Genomic DNA, 21,967 nt, shown 5'->3' on the forward strand with positions numbered 1-21,967 from the left:
GTGCCCCTCTGGGTCTCTCTTTATGGCCTTTGCTTTGAAATCGACTTTGTCTGATACAAGTATGGCAACGCCAGCCTTTTTCTCATGTCCATTTGCTTGGAATATTATTTTCCATCCCTTTACTTTCAATCTGTGTAGGTCTTTTGCTCTGAGGTGGGTCTCTTGTAGGCAGCATATGTGTGGGTCATGTTTTCTTATCCACTCAGCTACCCTGTGTCTTTTGATTGGGGCATTTAGTCCATTCACATTGAGAGATATTACTGATAGAAACTTACTCATCTTTTCTCTTTGTACTTGTGTTCCTCTCCGTCTCATTCTTTTCCTTCATCTGCTTAAACCAGTCCCCTTAGCATATCTTGGAGTGCTGGTTTGGTAGAGATGTATTCTTTTAGCTTTCTTTTGTCTGGGAAACTCCGTATTTCTCCTTCTATTTTAATGGAGAGCCTAGCTGGGTAGAGCAGCCTTGGCTGTAGGCCCTTGCTTTTCATGGCTTGGAATATTTGTTGCCATTCCCTTCTGGCTTGGAGTGTTTCTGTTGAGAAGTCAGCTCCTAGGCGTATCGGGGCCCCCTTGTATGTTACTTTCTCCTTCTCCCTTGCTGCCTTGAGGATTCTCTCTTTGTCTTTGACATTTGCCATTTTAATGATGATGTGTCTTGGAGTGGACCTCCTTGGGTCCTTCTTGAGTGGGGTCCTCTGTGCCTCCTGGATCCATGAGAGCCTTTCTCTCCTCAAATTAGGGAAATTTTCCATCATTACTTTTTCGAGGAGGTTCTCTATCCCTTGCTCCTCTTCTTCTCCTTCTGGTATCCCTATTATACGGATATTATTGCGTTTCAGGTTGTCCTGCATTTCCCTAAATGCTTCTTCATTCTTTTTGAGCCGTTTTTCCATTTCTTGCTCTTTCTGGGAGCTTTTTTCTACCTTATCCTCCATCTCACTGATTCGATCCTCAGCTTCATCCAGCCTGCTTTGGATTCCTTCTACGGTGTTCTTCAATTCAGAAATGGTATTCTTCATATCCTCTTGTGTCTTCTTGATAGTTTCTATGTCCTTTTCCAGGCTGATATAGTTTGCTGTAAGATCCTGATAGTTTCTCTGCAGTTTCTCATAGTTCTCTTTGAGCTGGCTGAGCTCATTGAGCTTCCTTAGAACCATTGTTTTAAATTCCATATCTGATAGTTCCCTTGCCTCTATTTCATTGAGCTCTCTCTGTGGGGAGTCCCCTTTTCCACTCATTTGGGGGGGAACTTCTTTTTCTTCCCATTTTTGTGAGAGTCTGTTAAGTATTTTTGTCCTTTACTTTTCTTTCTGGGCTTGCCTCTGATGATGTCAGTTGTTGACCCTATAGGGCCTTGGGTTGTTTGTTTGAACCTTTCAGGAGTCTAATGCCTGTGTCTGACTCCTGCTTGGAACAGCTCTGTGACCCCTTCGGTCAGGGCTGGGCTATTTTTTGGGATCTCTCTGCGCTCTCACGAGAGCTCCTTGAGCGCGTTTCCCAGCGCGGCAGGGTCCCCCACCTGCCTGGGCTCGCATGTGTTTGCCCCAGACCGGAGGGCTTATTCGCGACCTCCCGTGCTCATCTGACCTCCCTGGCACGCGAGCTTCGCGGCACTGGTCAGTTTAGAGTCTTCTATTGTGTGTTTTCCCCGCTTTTGGCTCTTTGGGTGCGTTGCTTGCCCTCGCCAAATGGGGACTACGGAAATGGGAGGAAATCAGCTCTCCGGTTAATCCTGTTTCTGGTCTCTCCTCCAGGGACTCTGGGCAGCTCTACTTATTTTGTGGGCCGCTCTGCAATCGCGGCGGGCGGGTCAATTTACGCCTGCCCTTGCCCCTCTGTGCAATCCCTTGCAGGCCGTATGGGTGCCAGTCTGTGTGAGGCCTTGCCGGCAGGTGCAAGCGTTTGCCAGCCCGGGTGGGTCACACACACGCTCGCCACCCCTCGCCAGTCACTCGGCGCAAGTGTGCGCGCCTGCTCTGGGTGTTTTGGGGGTGTCTATGTTTGCTTTTCGGCTTTTGGCTCTTTGGGGGTGTGGCCTCTTCCCGCGCAATGGAGACTTCGGCAAGGAGAAGGAGTCAGGACTCCCCGGTTCCTCCTCCCGTTCTTTCCCCAATGCCTCCGTTTCTAGTCTCCCCTCAGGGGCCTCTGGGCAGTTCTGTGACCCCTTCGGCTGAGGATCCAACCCCTGTGCGGACTGCGTTTCAATCGCAGGCAGTCTGGTTCATGCGCGCCCCGCTTCTGCCTCTTTGGGGTCGCGCCTTTCCAGCCCACAATGGAGACTACCGAACGGGGAGGGAGTCGGGACTCCCCAGTTCCTCCTCCCGTTCTTTCCCCAACGCCACTGTCTCCAGTCTCTCCTCAAGGCTCTCCCAGACAGTCTGCACTCAGCCCCGCAGGTCACAGGCGCACAAGCTGTGTGCGGAGCGCACAAAAGGCAGGTTAATTGATTCCCTTATGCCTGAGCGAGATGGTAGCTGCAGAGTGGGAAGTGCGTTATCACCCGGGCTCCACCGGCCGCAGAGTCAGTTCTCTTCACAAAGTTTTCCTCACCAGTCTTTTCCCAGGCACCATCCCACCCTGCTGCCGCCTGTACCCAGCGATCAAGGAGGGTGGCTGCCGCTGCAACTTTTGCGTTTGCCCTTTAAATGTCTTTTTGCATCCCCAGCCACTTGTCTCTGGCAGAGAGTGCCCCTAAGCTTTTTGGGGTTGCGTTTTGTCTGTATTTTCTCGGCTTTAGCGGCTGTAGTTTAGGGGTTCCTGTTTATGATTCAGACCCCGTTCTTCCCGGGGGGACGCTAACTGGCTGTTTCAATGTCCCTCTGGTGCCAGTGCCCGTGCGCACCCAGCCCACCCTCTCGAGCCTCCACCGCAATTCTCACCCGTTGGGATGTGTGAGAGTCGAATCCGCTGTCCGCGGCACCAAGGCTCCTCTCCCACTATCGCTCCACTGCTTTCCAGGTGATTACTCCATTATTTAGTTGCAATTCCAGTTTGGTTTTGAGAGGAGGTCAGTGTGACTCCCTTTCACTCCTCCGCCATCTTTTCTCTCCTGTTCCAATAAAGTTTTTATATGTATTATTTCAACCTATTTTTAAAAAAACCTTTGGGATATGATAATTATTAGCCCCATTTTAATGTGAAGAAACTGAGACGGAGACATGGTAAGTAACTTTTCCAGTGGTTCCTACTTTTTTTAGTGGCAAAGTTAAGACTCCAAGACCATGATAAGCTGATTTTCCAAGAATAGTTTTAATGAAATACATATTCTTTTGTACATGTGTGCATATGCATACATAAGGAGACACATATGTACATGTAAGCAGAATGTGATGATGCTAGGTTACTTATGCAACTATCTTGTATACAAAGTATGCACACGGAAAGGAATGAACAACTGTACTACAACATCAAGTTGTAGTAAGGTAATGTTTGTAGTTTTAAGGTTATCGCTTGAATACACATTCAGGAAAAATGTGCCCAAAATATAGCCTAGACTACTGAGTCTGCTAGGGTAAGCTTTCTTCTGTTTAGTAGGTTCTAGAAATGTCCAGCTTCTGAAGAATTAGCTATTTAAAGGATGATATGTACCCTGAAGAGTGTTTAAATAGTGCATACTTCAATACAAACTTTGGGGTTCATGTGAGTCAGGAGACATAAATCTAGCCGAACTGGTTAGAGAAGTCAAAATGGCATACGTATGAGCTGAAAGGTTGCTGTTCCTTAAGCATTTTAAGTTCTTAATTCTAGAGTCATAACTACTTAAAACATTAAGTTTTCAGTTATTTTATTTCACAAAATTAGTGGTGGTTTCCTAGATTGAAATCTGAATTTTTTATAAAAGCGCCAGTGTATTTTGTCTTACATTCTTGTTTTGCAAATTAATTCCACTGCATTTTAAATCCTTCATCTGACTTCTTTTCTTTCCTTTTTTATTTAATCTTTATTGTATTTTTTCCATTACTGTTTAGTTTCCTTATACGCCCCTCCCCTCTGTAGTCACTACACTGTTGTCTGTGTCCACAAGTCCTTTTTCCTTTTTGCTCAATTTCTCTGCTACCCCCCTGGCTGTCATCCTGCTCTCTATGAGTCTGTCCCTATTTTCCTTGTTTGCTCAGTTTGTTCATTAGATTCCACATATGAGTGCAATTGTATGGTATTTGTTTTTCTCCGACTGGCTTATTTCACTTAGCATAATGTTCTCCAGGTCCACCTGCACTGTTGAAAAGGGTAAACTTTTCTTCATTTTTTCTGGCCAACTTGTATTCTATTGTGTAAATGCCCCATAGTGTTTTATCCACTCATCTATTGATGGACACTTGGGCTGCTTCTATAATTTAGTAATTGTAAATAATGCTGCAATGAACATAAGGGTGCTTATGTTTTTTCAAATTAGTGTTTTGGGTTCCTTTGGATATATTCCCAGAAGTGAGATTGGTGAGTCAACAGGCAGGCCCATTTTTAATTTTTTGGGCCATCCCCATTCTGCTTTCCACAATGTTGCCTTCCTCCCGACAGTGCAAAAGAGTTCCCTTTCTCTACATCCTGACCTCTTTTCTTTACAGGACTTATATTTTTGCTAACTGGTTTTAGGATTACTGCCGCCTGTACCTGATCTTTTGTATTCAGAGAATGGATTAGTACATTAGAAGCATTGTCTCTCTGTTCTGTTTATTTATCCCTTCCTTAATTCATCCATCACACTTCCTTTTAGCACCAGTCTATTCCAGGCGATGTTCTAGATGCTGGGGATAGAGCAGTGAACAAAACAATGTCTGTGCTATTCAGAGTCCTTCTCAGGGAGGGGAAAATACAATAAATAAAAGATCAGCTAGTTATATGTGAGGTAGTAAGTTTTACAAAGAAAAGTATACCTATAGCCTCTTCCTTCAGTCCACCTTATTTTACTGTTTTCCAAAGCTGAATAAGAATGGCTTTTTAAATGTCAGCTTATTTAAATATCTCAAACCCTGCTCACCAAGACAGGTATTTCTGTATTAAGCAAATATAGACTGTAAGTCAAGTGACAGTTGCTGCCTCCACCAGTTTAATCTATTCTAAAACCAGTTAGCTTGATATATTTTGTGTAAGTTTTAAAGTGTTCAATTTTTTATCTACTTCCATTTTACTGTGGCCTAACTTCCTCACATGATCCTTTGTTACTTCACGCATTGCTTTATGACATTTAGTTAAGGTCTTCATTTTTAAAACTATACTGAATTATTGATATTCATAGAAAAATGAAAAGCATAAACTTGTAAGAAGAAATCCTCTAAAATTAATGATGTGAAGAATTCTTTTATATATATGCTTTTCCTCTTTTTGTGGAGAGTCTTATGCTTTTTATTGATGTTGAACATTTTTAGATTTAATAAGCTCACAAATATAAATGATGTTTTACTAATTTTGTGACAGCATCTTGCCAAAACTTGTCATTTAAATTTATATAAATTTCCCAGTAGTGAAAGTCTCTGTCTTGTAACTTTTTCTTCAGTGAGCGTAGTATTCAGTAACCCACTAAAATCAATTTAATTTTTCACATTTATTTTATTTAATTAAATTATTTCTACAAATGACTAAGTTTAGTCTAAGCGCACTAGTGATAAAAGTATACCTTTATTTTAAAAGTACTTTATTTTCATAATCTTAAACAGATCCTCAAAAGTTTACATTAGTGACTCAATAGAGACATTGAATGGATTAATATATTTACTTTTTAATTCAAATTTTCTCCTTTAGCCCATTATTCCTATGTTTACACAAAATATTCGAGAAGGATTTAGATCACTTGGAGGAACAAGTAAGTTCTGGTTCATATGGTTTTTCTAATTATAATGTAATGTTTATAATACAATATTTTTTGGCTTGTTTTTTATTTTTATAATGTAATATTTTACATATTTGGGCTTTAAATATTTGAACCTTATATGGGTTCAAAATGTAGATTTTTTCTATTTAAAGGCTAAACGATAACTGGTTGTAAGTAATGACAGTCCTTAGATGTTAGGTTTTTGTCTCATAAACACACTGAAGCTTGTTTGTCATGGACTTTTTAAAATTACAGAGTAAATTATGTAATTTACTTGTATTAAAACTTGTTGTCAAAGGTTAGAACAGATTTACATATAACCCAAACCATCTTCTTAGCTCACCCCTGAAGAAGTTACAGCTTTAAAAATGGATGACAATATGATACTGAATTAAGATGAATACCTAAGGAAATATAAGTTGCCTTGGTTTTATTTCTTGGGGGTTTGTTAGTTTTTTATTTGTTTGTTTTCAAAATTTTTTAACCATGATACACTTCTTTTTGCTGACCTTTAATTTAGTGGTAATAGTATAAGCTCTAAATCTAATTATGGGGTGCTTTTTCTTTGCAATGTCTCTGTTTTCTTTCTCTTTTGAAATTTTCAGTTTTATTTTTTTACCCTATACTTTATACATTACATTTGGTTGGCTGTATTTTATATCCCTAACATTATATTGTTAGTGTTTCTATCCTTATACAAATCCCCTCCTGAAGAACTTTAAACTTCTGTTTCTTTTATGTCCAACATTGCTGTATTGTTGATATTCCATTATGTTTTATAGGTCTTTTTTTTCTTTTGTTTTTTCAAGTTTAAAGTGGAAAGACAGGTTGATGGGATGTTAACTTTTGTTGTGGAATTTTTTTCTTTTAATTTTCTCACAGGTCATTCTTCAGAAGTTAAATTACATACCAGAAATTATTCCTAATTTTGCTTCTTTAATTGCAGAGTGGTTTCAAAATCCTTTTATGCTGCTTTAAATTTTTTTTTTTTTTTTTTACTTTAGTAGTTGAATATGTCAAAAATTAGTGCCTAGTGATTTTTTGGTTTTAGTTTTACTTTGGGTCTTACAGTTTTCTGTGTTTCCATATATAAACAGTGTTTTAAATTTACAGTACAATGCATGATTATATATTCCATGTTACTTGCCTTTCTCAGGTTTATTTTTTTAACTTAGTTTTAAAGTCTATCTGTCTATTTTGCATTATTACTACTTTTAATGTTGCTAAATTATATACTTGGCCATTACCATTAGTAATTCTTTGCTTGGTTATGTTTATCCTAGTTTACACCAATGTTTTAGTTTTAACCTAGTTTTATGAATGCATTTTGGTCTCATGTTTCTGAATTTATTTTATGCTTCCATTTTTTCCTTTTTTATTCTTGTAAATCACATATATTTTTCAAAAGCATGTTTAGTTTTTTTTAATAGGTTTTTTGAAATCCTCACCTGAGGATATGTTTATTGATTTTAGAGAGAGAGGCATGGGGGGAGGGGGAGAGAGAGAGAGAGAGAAAGAAACATCCATGTGAGAAAAACGTTGATTAGTTGCCTCTTGTACATGCCCCAGCTGGGAACTGAACCCACAACCTATGTGCCCTGATTGGGAATCAAACCTGCAACCTTTTGGTGTATGGGACATTGCTCCAACCAACTTCTAATGAACTGAGCCACCTGACCAGGGCTAAATTATGTATCTTTGAATCTTTAGACTTTTTAGCTTCTAGTTTCTGGTTTCAGTCTTTACCCTTTATTTTGCAATAATACTACTTTGTTTGCCTTTAAAATTCTCTTACTTTTAAAAGCTAATTTGTAAAACAAATTAATAGGCCCTTTTTTGGAGAATTTTTAGGTTTACAGAAAAATTGGACAAAAGTTACAGAGAGTACCCATATATCCCCTCATTACCCTCCAGTTTCTTCTGTTAACATTTTGCACATTTATCACAACTGATGAAAAGCTCATCTTTAAAAAAAAAATTACCCAAGGTGATATTGTTTGCCACCTTCCTCTAAACCTTAATAATTAATTTGAGCGTTTATAGTTAAACATGCTCAGAATATGTAGCCAATTAAATGATTTTGTTTACTTTAAAACAGGGTTATTTAGGTGGCTTTATGAAAAATTCCGCTATCCATTTGCTCCAATGTATGGAGGTTTTCCAGTGAAGTTACGGACCTTTTTAGGTGATCCCATTCCATATGACCCAAAGATGACAGCAGAAGAATTAGCAGAAAAGGTAAATCATTCTTTCTTTCTTAGTCTTTGGATAGACTTTTTTGCTTTCAATATTACATTAAAAATTAATTCATTAACTTATTAATTTATTTTACAAGCGTGCTCCAGATCAGTGGTGCTTTCCTTCCCCAGGGAACATTTGCTAATCTGGAGACATTTTTCATTGTACAATGGGCAGGACTTGGAAAGCAGTGGTGCTCCTGGCATCTAGTGAGCAGAGTCCGTGGATGGTGATAAACATCCTACAATGTACTGGACAGCCCCCCATAACAAAGAGCTCTCTATTCTAAAAAAAAAATGTCTGTAGTCATTGTTGTATGTCACCTGGGGCACAAAATCAACCTTGGTTGAGAACGGCTGTGCTAGGACATTATGAAAGCACAAAGGAAAGGTATCCAAATTATTGGGTTGGCCAAAAAGTTCATTTAATTTTTTCTGTAAATGGCATGTTTTTCATTTTCACTGACAACTTTATGGATTCGAATGTTTTGAGTATGATGGCTGTCTCCTGTGTGGTCTAACATTGATTATTCTCAATTGTTTTGATTCGATTGCTATCTACTTCAACTGGTTTACCTGACCATGGAGCAACGTCCAGTGAGAAATCTGCAGAATGAAACTTCATAAATAACTTGGCATGTTTGATCAGTCACAGCACCTTCTCCATACACTGCACAAATATTTTTTTGTGTTTCAGTTGTTTTTACTTTTCTTGAAACAAAGTATAATATACCAAAACTGTTGCTTATTTTCTTCCATCTTCAATATTAAAATGGCTACACAAAAATTCACCAATTTCAGTAAGTTTTTCTGTTTAACCTTGTTTCAAAGAGCATTTTCCAGTCTCATTTGACCAAAACCTTCTCTTTGTTTTTCCTTGAATAGCACTTAACAACATCTTTAGAATAAATTTGAGATCACTAGCTTTGTGGGTACAGTTTGGATGATGAAATTGAAGAAGTAAGTAGGGGCCACATTTTTAGGCACTTTTATCATACTAGGGAATTTGTCTATCAAATACATTTAAATTAGGATAGACCTCTGTTTGGAAGTGGCTCATATCAGGTGCACGAAAATTTTGGGGGGCAAAGCAAACATATGTATAACCTCGTCCTCTGCAATGGTTTGTGATGATGCTAGCAACTATGATGACTTAGGTACATATAAATTAAGGTGCCCCTTTTCAGAGCAGAAGTTATGCTATGAATTTTTGTATTTCTAGTTCCTGGTACAATATTAGGTATTTAGATTTCAAAAAATGTTTGATGAATGAATGAATTAGGTAATGATCTTATCTACTTTAAAAGTAGAGCAAGGTACAGATTGGAGAGATTTTACAGTGATAGAATGCACTAGACTTGAAAACTAATTCTATATAGTTACCTAGAGGATAGCCATATATATGTATATATTTTTCTTTTTTAACAAGTTCTGTCCAGAAAATATCCAGCGATGTACTATGAAAAATAGAGACATTTATTGAAGAAGATATACATTATACACAGGACAATGACACCTCAGTCTACTTCATAGTAGGCACCTTGGAACCTCACACAGTTATCCCAGTTGCCATCAGCTGTCCCATCTTATTTTCCTGAATCTCATCAATGGCCTGAAATCTTTTCCCTTTCAAAGGTGATTATGGTTTTAGGAGAAGCCAGAAGTTACAGGGCACCAAATCTGGGCTGTATGAGTCTGAGTCACCTGTGTGATTTGATGTTTTGCCAAAATCTCTGCATGAGATGTGATACCTGAGCAGGCGCATTATAGTGATGAAGTTGCTAGTCACCAGTTGTCCATTGCTGTGGCCTTCTGAATCATGCAAATAGTTTCTGTGGAGGAATGTTCAAGCTTAATGCAAAATTTGATGCGGATTTGTTGCTCTACTCACTCAGTCATTTTGAATGCGATAGCCACACAGTACACATGCTCACTCAATGGCATCTACTGCCCCCACTGATGAGTACAGTGAAGTCGCCACTGTTCACACATACACATTCCAACGCACTCCTTGGCTGCCAGGTTACATCAATGTTGTGCAAATTGTTCTCATTATGTTAACAATGGTTTGACTCTTTCTGGACAGACCTTATATAGATATGTAGGTTTTTGAAAATATTTTACTCAAGTTTGGGAAAGAAGTCAGAATTGGTGATGAAGATTTGTAAGTCATTTGCCCTGAGATAATTACTGAAACCATGAGCTATACAGGGCAAGTTAGAGAGAGAAAGAAGAGGAATGAGGACAGATTGTAGAAGATACAATATTTAAGGAGCAGGTGATGGAAAACAACCCAAGCTGGCTGAAAGGGAAATAGCAGAGAGGTAGAACGAGTAAAATTGTGTGAGAGAAGTCAACAGGTGAGGTTTTTTAAAAAATAGGAATAATCAGTACTATTTGTTCGTACAAAGAGGTAAAAGAGAGATGAGACAAGACCACTTGCTTGCAATTATACTTTTCAGAGAGTGTGACACTACGTAAAAAACAATAAATGTTATATTACTGAATCACCTAGAAAATTAGATGAATATATTATGCTTTTTATATACATAGCCTGATTTCTTTTTTAAAAAAACTTTTAAAAACTGTGGTAAAAACATAAAATGTAAATTTATCAACTTAAACTATTTTTAGTTTAAGTGTATGGTTCAACAGAGTTAAATATGCTAAACATTGTGCAGCTGATCTCTAGAACCTTTTTATCCTGCAAAATTGAATCTATACCCACTGAACACCAGCTGTCTTTCCCTGTTCCTTCCTTCTTTCCTCTCTCCTTCCCTCCCATCTTTTTCTTCTTTATCTATCTATCTATCATCTCCACCCATCAATACTTTATTCTAGTTCATGATTATGGACTACACTCCTCCAACTATATTGAAATATAATTGAATTATAACATTGTATAAGTATAAGGTGTGCAATGTGATGATCTGATACATGCATACATTGCTAAATGATTATCCCACAAAAGTTAACCATCCATCACCTCCATAATTATCTTTTTGTGTGTGTGTGGTGAGACTACTTATGATCTACTCTCTTAGCAACTTTTAAATATATAATTCAGTATTGTTAACTATAGTCACCATGCTATACATTAGATCCTCAGAACTTAATTTATCTTATAGCTAGAAGTTTGTGCCCTTGACTAACATTTCCCATCTCCCCACACCCCAGCCTCTTGCAACCGCCATTCTATTCTCTATTTCCATGAGTTCAGCTTTTTTAGATTCCACATATAAGTGAGGTCATACACCAGCTGCCCATTTGTCCTCCCCGAAACCCCTGGCAACCACTATTCTAAATACTTTGTTACTATTTTGACTACTTTAGAAACTTAGTATGAGTGGAATCATACATTATCTGTCTTTTTGTGACTTTCGTCAACGTTTATTCATATTGTAATGTGATGATTTCCTTTTTTTTAAAAGGCTGAATAAAATTCCATTGTGTATATATATAGCATTTTGTTTTATCCATTTATCCATTCATTCATTGATGGACAATTTGGGTTGCTTCCATTTTCTTGACTGTTGTGAAATATACTACAGTGAACATGGGTGTGCAAATATGGTCTTCAAGATCCTACTTTGAATTCCTTTGGATATACCCTTTACCCATGAGATTGCTGGATCATTTGTGTAAAAGAGAAACTCTAGTTTTTCCCTCCTGTGTAGGGAAAGACTATGATACCAAAACACAGGCATCAAAAACATATCTTTTTTCCCCTGTATTTCTTTCACCTGTGTCTACTCTTACACAGAATATTTCACTTCTGACACTCTTGTCACCAAATGGGTGGACGTTCTCCCCACCAAGCAATTCTCTGACACCAGCTGGATGTCTTAAAATTTAACTCAATTCTGATGCCATCTACCTGGAGATGCCAATGGAAAGTAGTAGGTCCCTAGGTCACCCACAACTTCTGTCCAGTTTGGCTACACATTGGAAGTTCCCATCACTCCCCTCCCAGGTTTTAATTAATTTGCTAGAGCAGCTCACAGAACTCAGGGAGACACGTATATTTACCAGTTTATTTAAGGCCATGATAAAGGATACAGGTAAACAGCCAGATGAAGAGATACACAGGGCCAGGGCTGGGAGTGTCCCAGTCACAGAAACTTCTGGTCCCGTGGAGTAGGGTGAGTTATCCTTCTGGTGTGGATGAGTTCACCCACCTGTAAGCTTCTTGAACTCTGTACTCTTGGGATTTTATGGAGGCTTCTTTACATAGGCATGATCAATTATAACCTCCTTTTCCATCCCGTCTCTCCTCTCTGGAAAATGAGTGGAGCTGAAAATTACAAGCTTCTAACCATGGCTTGGTTTTTCCGGTGACCAGCCCTCATCCAGCAGCCTCAATAAAACAAAAGACACTTCTAGCACCCAGAAAATTACAAGTTTTAGGAGCTCTGTGCCAGGAACCAGAGGCAGAAATGAGTATATATTTTCTATTATCTCACAATATGATACTTCTATTATTAATTTTTAAAAAATTTAAACATTTTATTTATTGTAGAGAGGGGAAGGGAGGGAGAAAGCGAGGGAGAGAAACATCAATGTGTGGTTACCTCTTGCATACCCCGACTGGGGACCTGGCCTGCAACCCAGGCATGTGCTCTGACTGAGGATTGAACTCGCGACCCTTTGGTTTGCAGTCTGGCATTCAGTCCACTGAACCACACCAGCCAGGGCTCTACTTTTAATTTTTTGAGAAACCTCCTTCATACTGTTTTCCATTGTGGCTATGCCATTTTACATTCCCATCTACAGTGCATAAGGGTTCCAACTTTTCCACATCCTTCCCAGCACTTGTTATTTTTTTATTTTTATCTTTTATAATAGCCATTTTAACGAATATGAGATGGTATGTTACTGTAATTATAATTTGCATTTCTCTAATGATTAGTGATGTTAAGCATCTTTTCATATGTTTAGCCACTTGTATATCTTCTTTGGAGAAATGTCTGTTCAAATCATTCTCCCATTGTTTAATTGTATAAGTTGGGGTCTTTTTTGTTATTGTTGAATTGTGGAAGTTCTTTATATATTCTGGATATTAACCCCTTATTAGATATATGATTTGCAGATATCTTCTCTCATTCTATAGGTTCCTTTCAACCCTGTTGACTGTTTCTTTTGATGTGCAGAAGTTTTCCAGTTTGATGTAGTCCCATTTGTCTATTTTTTCTTTTTAAGCCTGTGCTTTTGGTGTCACAGTCAACAAATCATTGCCAAATCTAATACCATGAAACCTTTCTCCTATTTTCTTCTATGAATTTTGTAGCGTTAGATCTCTTTTTTCCACTTTATTTTTATTATTTACTACAATTGTCCCAATTTTTTTCCCTTTGCCCCCCTCCATCCAGCCCACCCCTCTCTCCCACAGTCCATGTGTTGTCCATGTCCATGAATCATTCATATGTGTTCTTTAACTAATCCCTCCACCTTTCTTCCACCATTTCCCTTCTCCCCACCTACAGATACAGTCTGTTCCATGTTTCCATGTCTCTGGTTCTATTTTTCCCATTAGCTTATTTTGTTCATTAGATTCCAGTTATAAGAGAGGTCATATGGTATTTGTCTTTTGTCAACTGGCTTATTTCACTTAACAGAATAGTCTTTAGTTCTATCCATGCTGATACAAAAGGTAGAACTTCCCCTTCTTTCTGCTGCATAGTATTCCATTGTGTTGGACCACAGTTTTTTAATGCACTCATCTACTGATGGGCACTTAGGATGTTTCCAACACTTGGCTATTGTAAATAGTGCTATTATGAACATAGGGGTGCATAAGTTCTTTTACACTGGTGTTTCAGGATTCTTAAGGTCTATTCCCAGCATTGGAATTGCTGGGTCATAAGAGAGTCCCATTTTTAATTTTTTGAAGATATTCCATGCTGTTTTCCACAGTGGCTGCACCAGCCTTCATTCCCACCAACAGTGCATTAGGGTTCCCTTTTCCCCACATCCTTGCCAGCACTTGTTGCTTGTTGATTTATTAATGATAGACATTCTTACAGGTGTGTGGTGATATCTCATTGTGGTTTTAATTTGTATCTCTTTGATGGCTAGTGATGTTGAACATTTTTTCATATGCCTATGCCCCGTGTGTATGTCCTACTTGGAGAAGTGTCTGTTCAGGTTATTTGCCCATTTTTTAATTGGGCTGTTAGTTTTCTAGTGTTGAGTTATATGAGTTCTTTATATATTTTGGAGATTAAGCCCTTGTCCAATATATCACTGGCAAATATGTTCTCTCAGTCAATTCCTGTTGGGAAACACCTTGTCTGGTTTCAGGGACGGTAGCCCCCCCAACAGGCAAGAGGACCCCAAGGCTGGACGTAATCAAGGAGGCCTTGGGAAAACAGGCCACTGAGGAGACGAAACATGTCCCCTTGGCAGGGGCGCAGCCCCTGCCTCCCTCACATCACCCTTCTTGGCCCTGTGATGGTCCGTTGTCAATGATGGGTAAGTTCTCTTGCAAGGAGAGACGACCAAAGACAGACATCGGCCAGTATGGGCAGCAGGACAAGGACTTGGGGGACACGGAGAAAAGGCAGAAGGGCCTGCACACCTTGCCTTGGCTTGGACATGTCCGGAGTCCTCATTCTATCTGAAAGAAGTCTCCTTATCTCTTGGTGGCTCTACCCTGCCCACCTGGCTCAGGCTTGAAACAATACTAAAGGCAGGTACAGCCCTAAACTGGATTGGCCAGTTCCCAGGGACAATCAGGCCCAGAAGTAAGTTCCACTAGGCATGCTTTGTTCTTCCCTCAAAAGCTAAGATAACCAGCTCATACTGGAAAGGAGATTTACATTATTCATAGACCCTGACCTGAGGCAGATCTCTTGTGTTCCTTCAATTGTCTATAATCTCTCTTTGTTTTCTGTAAACATAGCCTTTGACATTGATTGCTGAGCTTTGCATCCATACCCCTGTGCATATGATTCTCAATAAAAGCCTTTGGACACAGGGGCTTGGGGCCTTCTCCACTAGAAGGAAGAGCTATGTCCCCTTTCTTGGCAAACAGATAAGTGCTTGCGATGACTCATGTTTGTTCCCCCCATCTGTGACAACCCTGGGATGAGCCTTGTGGGATTTATAGCCCTGCTCCCTCCTCAGCTGGCTCTGGACAGTAACCTTCAGATCCAGGAGTGCCCCGTGTGACACTCCCCATAACAGATGGCGCCTAAACAGGGACAGATTACCTTTTCATTTTGATGATGGTTTCTTTAGCCATGCAGAAACTTTTTAATTAGATGTAGTCCCATTTGTTGTTTTTTTTTTTCATGTATTTTCCTTGCCCTAGGAAATACATCAACAAAAATACTGCCACGTGGGATGTCTAAAACTTTACTGCCTATGTTTTCCGCTAGGACTTTTACGGTATCACAACTTATATTTAAGTCATTTATTCAGGTGTATGGTGTAAGTTGGTGGTCTAGTTTCATTTTTTTGCATGTACCAGTCCAGTTCTCCCAATACCATATATCAAAGAGATTGTTTTTCTGCATTGTATGTTCATGCCCTCTTTGTCAAATATTAATTGACTGTAGGGACATGGGTTTATTTCTGGGCTCTCTGTTCTGTTCCATTGATCTGTGTGTCTGTCCTTTGCCAGTACCAGACTGTCCTGATTACAGTGGCCTTGTAGTATAATTTAATATCAGGTATTGTGATCCCTCCATCTTTGTTCTTCTTCCTCAGGATTGTTGAGGCTATCTGGGTCTTTTTACATTCCATATAAGTTTTTGGAATATTCTAAATCTGTGAAATATGCCATTGGTATTTTAATAGAAGTTGCATTGAATCTATAGATTGCTTTGGGTAGCATGGACATTTTACTGATGTTAATTCTTCCATACAGTTTCTTCAGTGTTCTATAGTTTTCTGAGTACAGATCTTTTAGTTTTAGGTCTATGTTTAGGTTTTTAATGCATTTTGAGTTAACTTTTGTATGTCAGATGAGGTCCAACTTCTTTTTTTCATGTGGATATACAAATTTTCCACCACCAATTATTGAAGACTGTCCTTTCTTCATTATGTGGTCTTGGCACCCTTGTCAAAGATCATTTATCATACATGCAAAGGTTTATTTCTGTGCTATTTTGTTCCATTAGTCCATATGTCTGTCTTCATGCCAGCTTTGAGGAGTGTAGCTTTGTAGTAGGTTTTGAAATCAAGAAGTGTGAGGCCTGTAACTTTTTCTTTTTTCAATTCAAGATCATTTTAGCTATTCAGTGTCTTTTGAAATTTCTTAGGAATTTTAAGATTTCTATTTGTACAAAAGTGCTGTTGGGATTTTGATAGGGATTGCCTTGAATGTGTAGAGTAGATTTCTTTGGATAGTATGGTCATCTTAACAATATTCAATATTAAATCTTCCAAATCCATGAATACAGGATATCTTTCCATTTATTTTTGTCTTAATTAAGTTCTTTCAGTAATTTTTTTTATAGCTTTCAGTGTATAAGATTTTCTTTTCCTTGGTTTATTCCTAAGTATTTTATTCTATTTGATGGGGTTGTTTTTTCATTTTCTTTTTCAGATTGTTCATCACTAGTGTATAGAAACACAACTGATTTTTGTGTGTTGATTTTGTGTCCTACAACTTTGCTGAATTCATTTATTAGTTCTAACAGTTCTTTGTGAAATCTTTAGAATTTCTACTTACAAAATCATACAATCTTTGAACAAAGACAGTCTCATTTCTTCTTTCCCATGTATAATCTGATATAACCTCACTTCAGCCTTATAGGGTAGGCCTTATTATCATTGTTTACACATGAGAAAACTGGATGTTTTAGTCAGCTTTGCTAGGTTATGCTGGAATACAAACAGCCATAGAATGTCAGAAGGTTAGGACAGTAAAGCATACTTTTCATTCATGTTGTTTCCCCTGAGGTCCATGTCTTCTTTATCTAGGGTTCAGGCTGAAAGAACCATGTGTGGGATGTTCCCATTTGTGTGGCAGATGGAAAAGGTCAGTCATGGAACCATGAGATGGCGCTCAGAGCTTCTGTTTGGAAGCGACTCACTCACTGTCTCTGACACATTATTGGCCAAAGCAGTCATACAGCCACACTGGACTCTAGTGGAGCGGACCTGGGCCCCTTCCACAGAAAAGACCCAGAAGAGGTGAAGGGAATGAATGAGTGTGTTATAGTCTGACTCAGCAAGGTCAGACACTTAGAAAAGGATGAGTAGCTGAACCAGCTATAATATTATATTAAATGAGACTATTCAAATCAAGTAGCGAATATATAGGAAGTTTCACTAAGGTAAGGTTAATGATAAATCTTGGGCCTTGTCTATGAATTTGTCTATTCTTAGAAAACTTACCTCCAGTAATTCTACTTGTTCATTAGGTATACTCAGTTTATTGTTCTTTTTTATGTTAAAAGTAAAACTCTATGACACTGATTTTTAGGATAAGGACATGCTCTCTGCAAAGCATGACTCTTCTCTCATCCTGAAGCGATGCCTTCCTGGAGCAGCCGCAGGAGTCCTACACCAGGCTGAGACCTCACCCTGTGATGTCGCTTCTTTATTGTTAATATAACACATTCTTTGCTGTCCTCTAACCAATGCATTCTCCTTTAGGATATAACTGAATTCTGTTTTGTTCTTTTTAATTTTTTTTCCTGCCTATCTATTAGGATTTAAGTGGGTCAGAGCTAGTTAGAAACACTTTACAGATATTGTCTTTTTTTTTCCTTTAATGATCAAAATAGAACGTGATGGAGAGAGCAGGGGAAAAATCCTGACCTTATTTCAAAGGTTTCTTCCAGGTTTAAAATTAAACGAATTCTATTCCTTTTCTTTTCTCAGTTAAGGAAAATATATTACTGAGAGTTGAATTCCAGTGACTTGATTATTTCATGTGAGGTTTTCATATGAGAAAAATTCTCTTTCTCTCCATATTTTTTACTGTTAAGTTGTCGTTATTGAACTAAAGTGTACCTGAAATAAAGAATACTTGAAATTTTCCTTTTGTAAATACAGTGTTATGATTTTTCAATCTTCATTGTTAATAATATAATTATAAACTAGAACATAATGATCCTTGGATTATTACAAATTCAAAATGACTAGCATCCAAATTAATGTAGAAATGAACCTCATTTTAAAAATGGGTAATAGACGCTTCAGGCATTTGATTGTGGAGAACCATTTTGTAAACATTACATCTAAATTAAAATATACTGTACTAATGCTGAACGGGACACTTGGGATATTTTTTAAAGTTCTCTCAGTCTTAATCTCTCTATTGTTTTGTCCATGTTTGCAATGCCTGTTTCTCTGTGCCTTTCTGTCTACATTCTCATACTCATATCCTCATATGAATTAAGTGCAGATTTATTTACATGTACATATGTTATATATATATATTATTAAGGTAGAAAGAAGATGGGGAGAAGTGGATAGATTTGAGTGGTATTGGTGAGGCGATAACTAATGGTTGCTACTGATGGATTGGCTATTTTAAGTAAGAAACAGTTTCTAGGATGACTCCTGGGCTTTGGCTTACCTGGCTAGATTTATGCTAGTGTCTTTTGCTATAATAGCGAGGGAACTCAAGAAAGGACGAAGTGTGAGGGGGAATGTTAGTTTAGTCTTAAGTAGATTGAGTTTGAGGTGCCTTTAAACAATCAAGGGAAGTTATATTCTACATTTCTATTTGAAACTGAGTGGTCTGGAGATAAAAATTTGGAAGTCATTAGCAAATGGATGGTAATTAAAGCTGCGAAAATGGATAAGATTACTGAACCTTTGAAGAATAAATCTGTGCCTGATTTTGGGGTTATAAATCTACAAAAGGAGATTGAAAGTGAGCAACCCTAACACTAGATGAAAGTATCTTTTCCTCTAAGATGTATATCAATAGTTACAGAAGCAACATTAAGGATGATTGACAGGTCAGGTGAGATTAAAAGAAAGTTTATTGGATTTAGTGACACAAGGGGATTATTGGTGTTCTTTGTAACAGTTGAATTTTCTTAATACATAGCCCTTATATTTCTTCATCCCCAAATCATTTCTTGACCCCTCAGTTCATACTAAACATATGTACTTTTTCACTTGATAGTTAACTCCCTTCATTATTTAGTAGAACACTAATTTTAAAGCCATATACCATCCAGTTTATGAAAACATACCTGAAACTCTAGCCAAATTCACTAACTTGCCATTCCTTCTACAGTTGTTTTCCTGTGGTCTTTTTTCTCGTGCTTTTCATTCACTGTTACTGAAATTTTACTGGTCGTTGGAGACTCAGACCAAACCTTGTTCATGCATTCTTCCCTGGTTGTTGCCCACCAAATAGGCTCACAAGCCTGAACTCCCACACATTTTCTTTTCACATCTCAGATGATACATGTCACAAATCATCTTACATTTTAAATACTTTGTAGTATGAATGCCTTGAAATTGAGATTTGTTTCACTGATGTTATAGCTTCCAAAGCCCCTAATAGTTTTTTAAATAAGTGAATAAAATTTTAAAAATATGCTCAGAGAACACAACCTATATGTTAGTCACTCTGCCAAGTACCTGGAGACATAATTTCAATTTCACTTAACTCTTATAATAACTGTATAAAATAGTTCCATTTCACAGTAATGAAAATTTGTAGTTTAGAGAGGCATATTTTTAAGATACATCTTTGGACTAGGGTTTATTACTTATATTTAAAAAGAGGAATTCCCAAGATTTTAAAAAGAAGGCACATTGAAAGGTTAGCATCTAAAAGGAAGCCTGTATGTGTGTGCATGTATGCACGATATATGTGCATAAACTTTTTTTTTGGACAGCCACAACTGATTTCAAAGTAAAAATTGTTGAAATTTAATCGAATGGGAAACAAACAGTTTAGATTTCTTGAAATATCCTTATTGACTTCTCTATTGTTATGACAATTTAAATTCTTGTTAAACTCCCTAGAAATTTAGGTAATAAGCTAAAGTAAATCAGCTCATTCGTTTATAGTTTGCCTCACTTTTTCCTTTTTCATTGCCTGATATAAGTTTTTGGTGTCTTTGGTGATGAAAGAAAAATGTACAATAGTTTATTAATAGATGGAAAGGAGCGAAACACCATTTGTCTATTAGAAAATTTCCTACTACTTTTTTTGTTCTGAGGTTTTTCCTTCACTTCTTTTAAAATATGTTTATTGTGTGCAAGGCAGTGCTGTATTCAATGCTTTAGCAATGCTAGGATGTATCTCTGGTGTAGAAGATATCCAAGTGGACAATACTGTAATTCAAGCATAATAAAAAAAGTATAAGAAATATACTATGGGTGTACTGAGAAGGAAACCATTAATTCTGATGAGCAATGGGTGCTAAATTAGGCAAAACTTCTTGAAAGTAATAGTACATTAAAATCTTTACAAAATAAATGATCTATATTGAGAACTAAAAGAATAATGGCTTTTCTTTTATTTTCTTAATAGACAAAGAATGCTGTTCAAGCTTTGATTGATAAGCACCAGAGAATACCGGGGAACATTATGAGTGCTTTGTTAGAACGTTTTCATAAAAATCAAAAGATCCACTAGAAGATGACTTAATACATTTATATTAATATGTTTGTGTCTATAGTATTGTCGTCTAAATTTTGTATGTTCTATAATCATGTATTTTCATAAAAATCGTGTTAGTAAGCATCCTTTGCTGAACTCGTTTAAAATTGTATGGTAAATTTTGTTTTATTCGGTCATGTCAAATTTAAACAATAAGTCATTACATGCTTAATAATTCAGAAAATTATCATGGTTCCTTTTATAAATTCTAATACTGTATGATAAATGTATAGATTATTAGAGTTAAGTTTATTAATAATAGCAATTTAGGTTAAACAGGCATTTCTAAATACTGTGTCTAGTTTCTGTATTTATTGCAGTGAGCTAATTTTGCAAGATGGTATAATCTAGGGTTATTACAGATGCTTAAGTTAGGAAAAAAATGCTTTTTTATCTATCTTTCATTCCTTTCATGACCTTGGGCAAGTCACATAATGTTTTTGTGCCTCAACAATTCACTTTTTAAAAAACATGTTAATACTATGGTGAGGAATATTGTCTTAAATTCTTTATATTTACTGTGATTGAAATCACAGTAGAATTGAAATTATAACTGAATTAAATAATAACAAGATCTTTCAGAAGTTTATGTGTATATTTTGTCCACAGGATGTTTAAATTATTTCTTCAGGTATGACGTGAAGTTGCCAAGCACAATGAGAAAGATGTACTGTTTTTCAAATTGAATAAAAAATAAATTAGGAAAAGTAAAATTTCCAATTATTATTTTTAACAAACTGTAAACAAACTGTTATGTGTGTTGTGAATTGTCAGCCCTATAATATAGCATTAATAGTATAAAGTTAAAAATCACTGTAAGGTTAAAAGTCACTGTCATGCTCTGCGTTTAATGCCAGAAGCTGATTCTAGGCTGATGAAAGAAGAGTTAAGAAAGCTCTGCTTTTGCTTCATATCATGGTTTATTCAGTTTGACTTTGCAACAAGTCAGATGGCTTATTGTTTCAATAAAAATATACTTGAATGATGAATTTATACGAACATAAAGCTTTCTGAAAAATTAATGGCTTTTGATTTGTTGTTTCCTTGAAATAGGAATTTTAGAAGTATTTAAACAGAATATTACCAGTGATCAAATACAATATTTTCCTCTCCACTGGGGCTTTAAAAATATATTTTTGTATAACAAGGATGTATATATGTATTATGTATGATATGTGTCATGTAAACTTAAGCTACATAAAAATAAAAGTAAGGCTGAATTGTAATTCATTTTCTTGTGAAATTGAATATGTGACATTTTCTTATTTTAAATTTACTTCTCACCCACAGCCATATTCATTTATCTCAGCCAGAATGAATAAACCTTACTTTTTAATG

General features: G+C 37.1%; 1 protein-coding gene across 1 annotated transcript; it reads left to right on the plus strand.

Annotated features, from left to right (window-relative positions):
• Nucleotides 1-5,736: 5,736 nt before the first annotated feature.
• LOC129076556 (transmembrane protein 68) lies at nt 5,737-20,756 on the plus strand (the record flags this gene model as incomplete). The annotated part of the gene is made up of 3 exons (XM_054580710.1): nt 5,737-5,797; nt 7,905-8,044; nt 20,501-20,756. Coding segments are annotated over 3 exons (306 nt in total), but the record flags the coding sequence as incomplete, so codon positions are not given.
• Between the last annotated feature and the right edge of the window lie 1,211 nt (nt 20,757-21,967).

Source organism: Pteronotus mesoamericanus, unplaced genomic scaffold (genome assembly GCF_021234165.1).
Source record: "Pteronotus mesoamericanus isolate MK-2021 breed Mesoamerican mustached bat unplaced genomic scaffold, CSHL_Meso_final contig_601, whole genome shotgun sequence".
Lineage (NCBI taxonomy): Eukaryota > Metazoa > Chordata > Mammalia > Chiroptera > Mormoopidae > Pteronotus > Pteronotus mesoamericanus.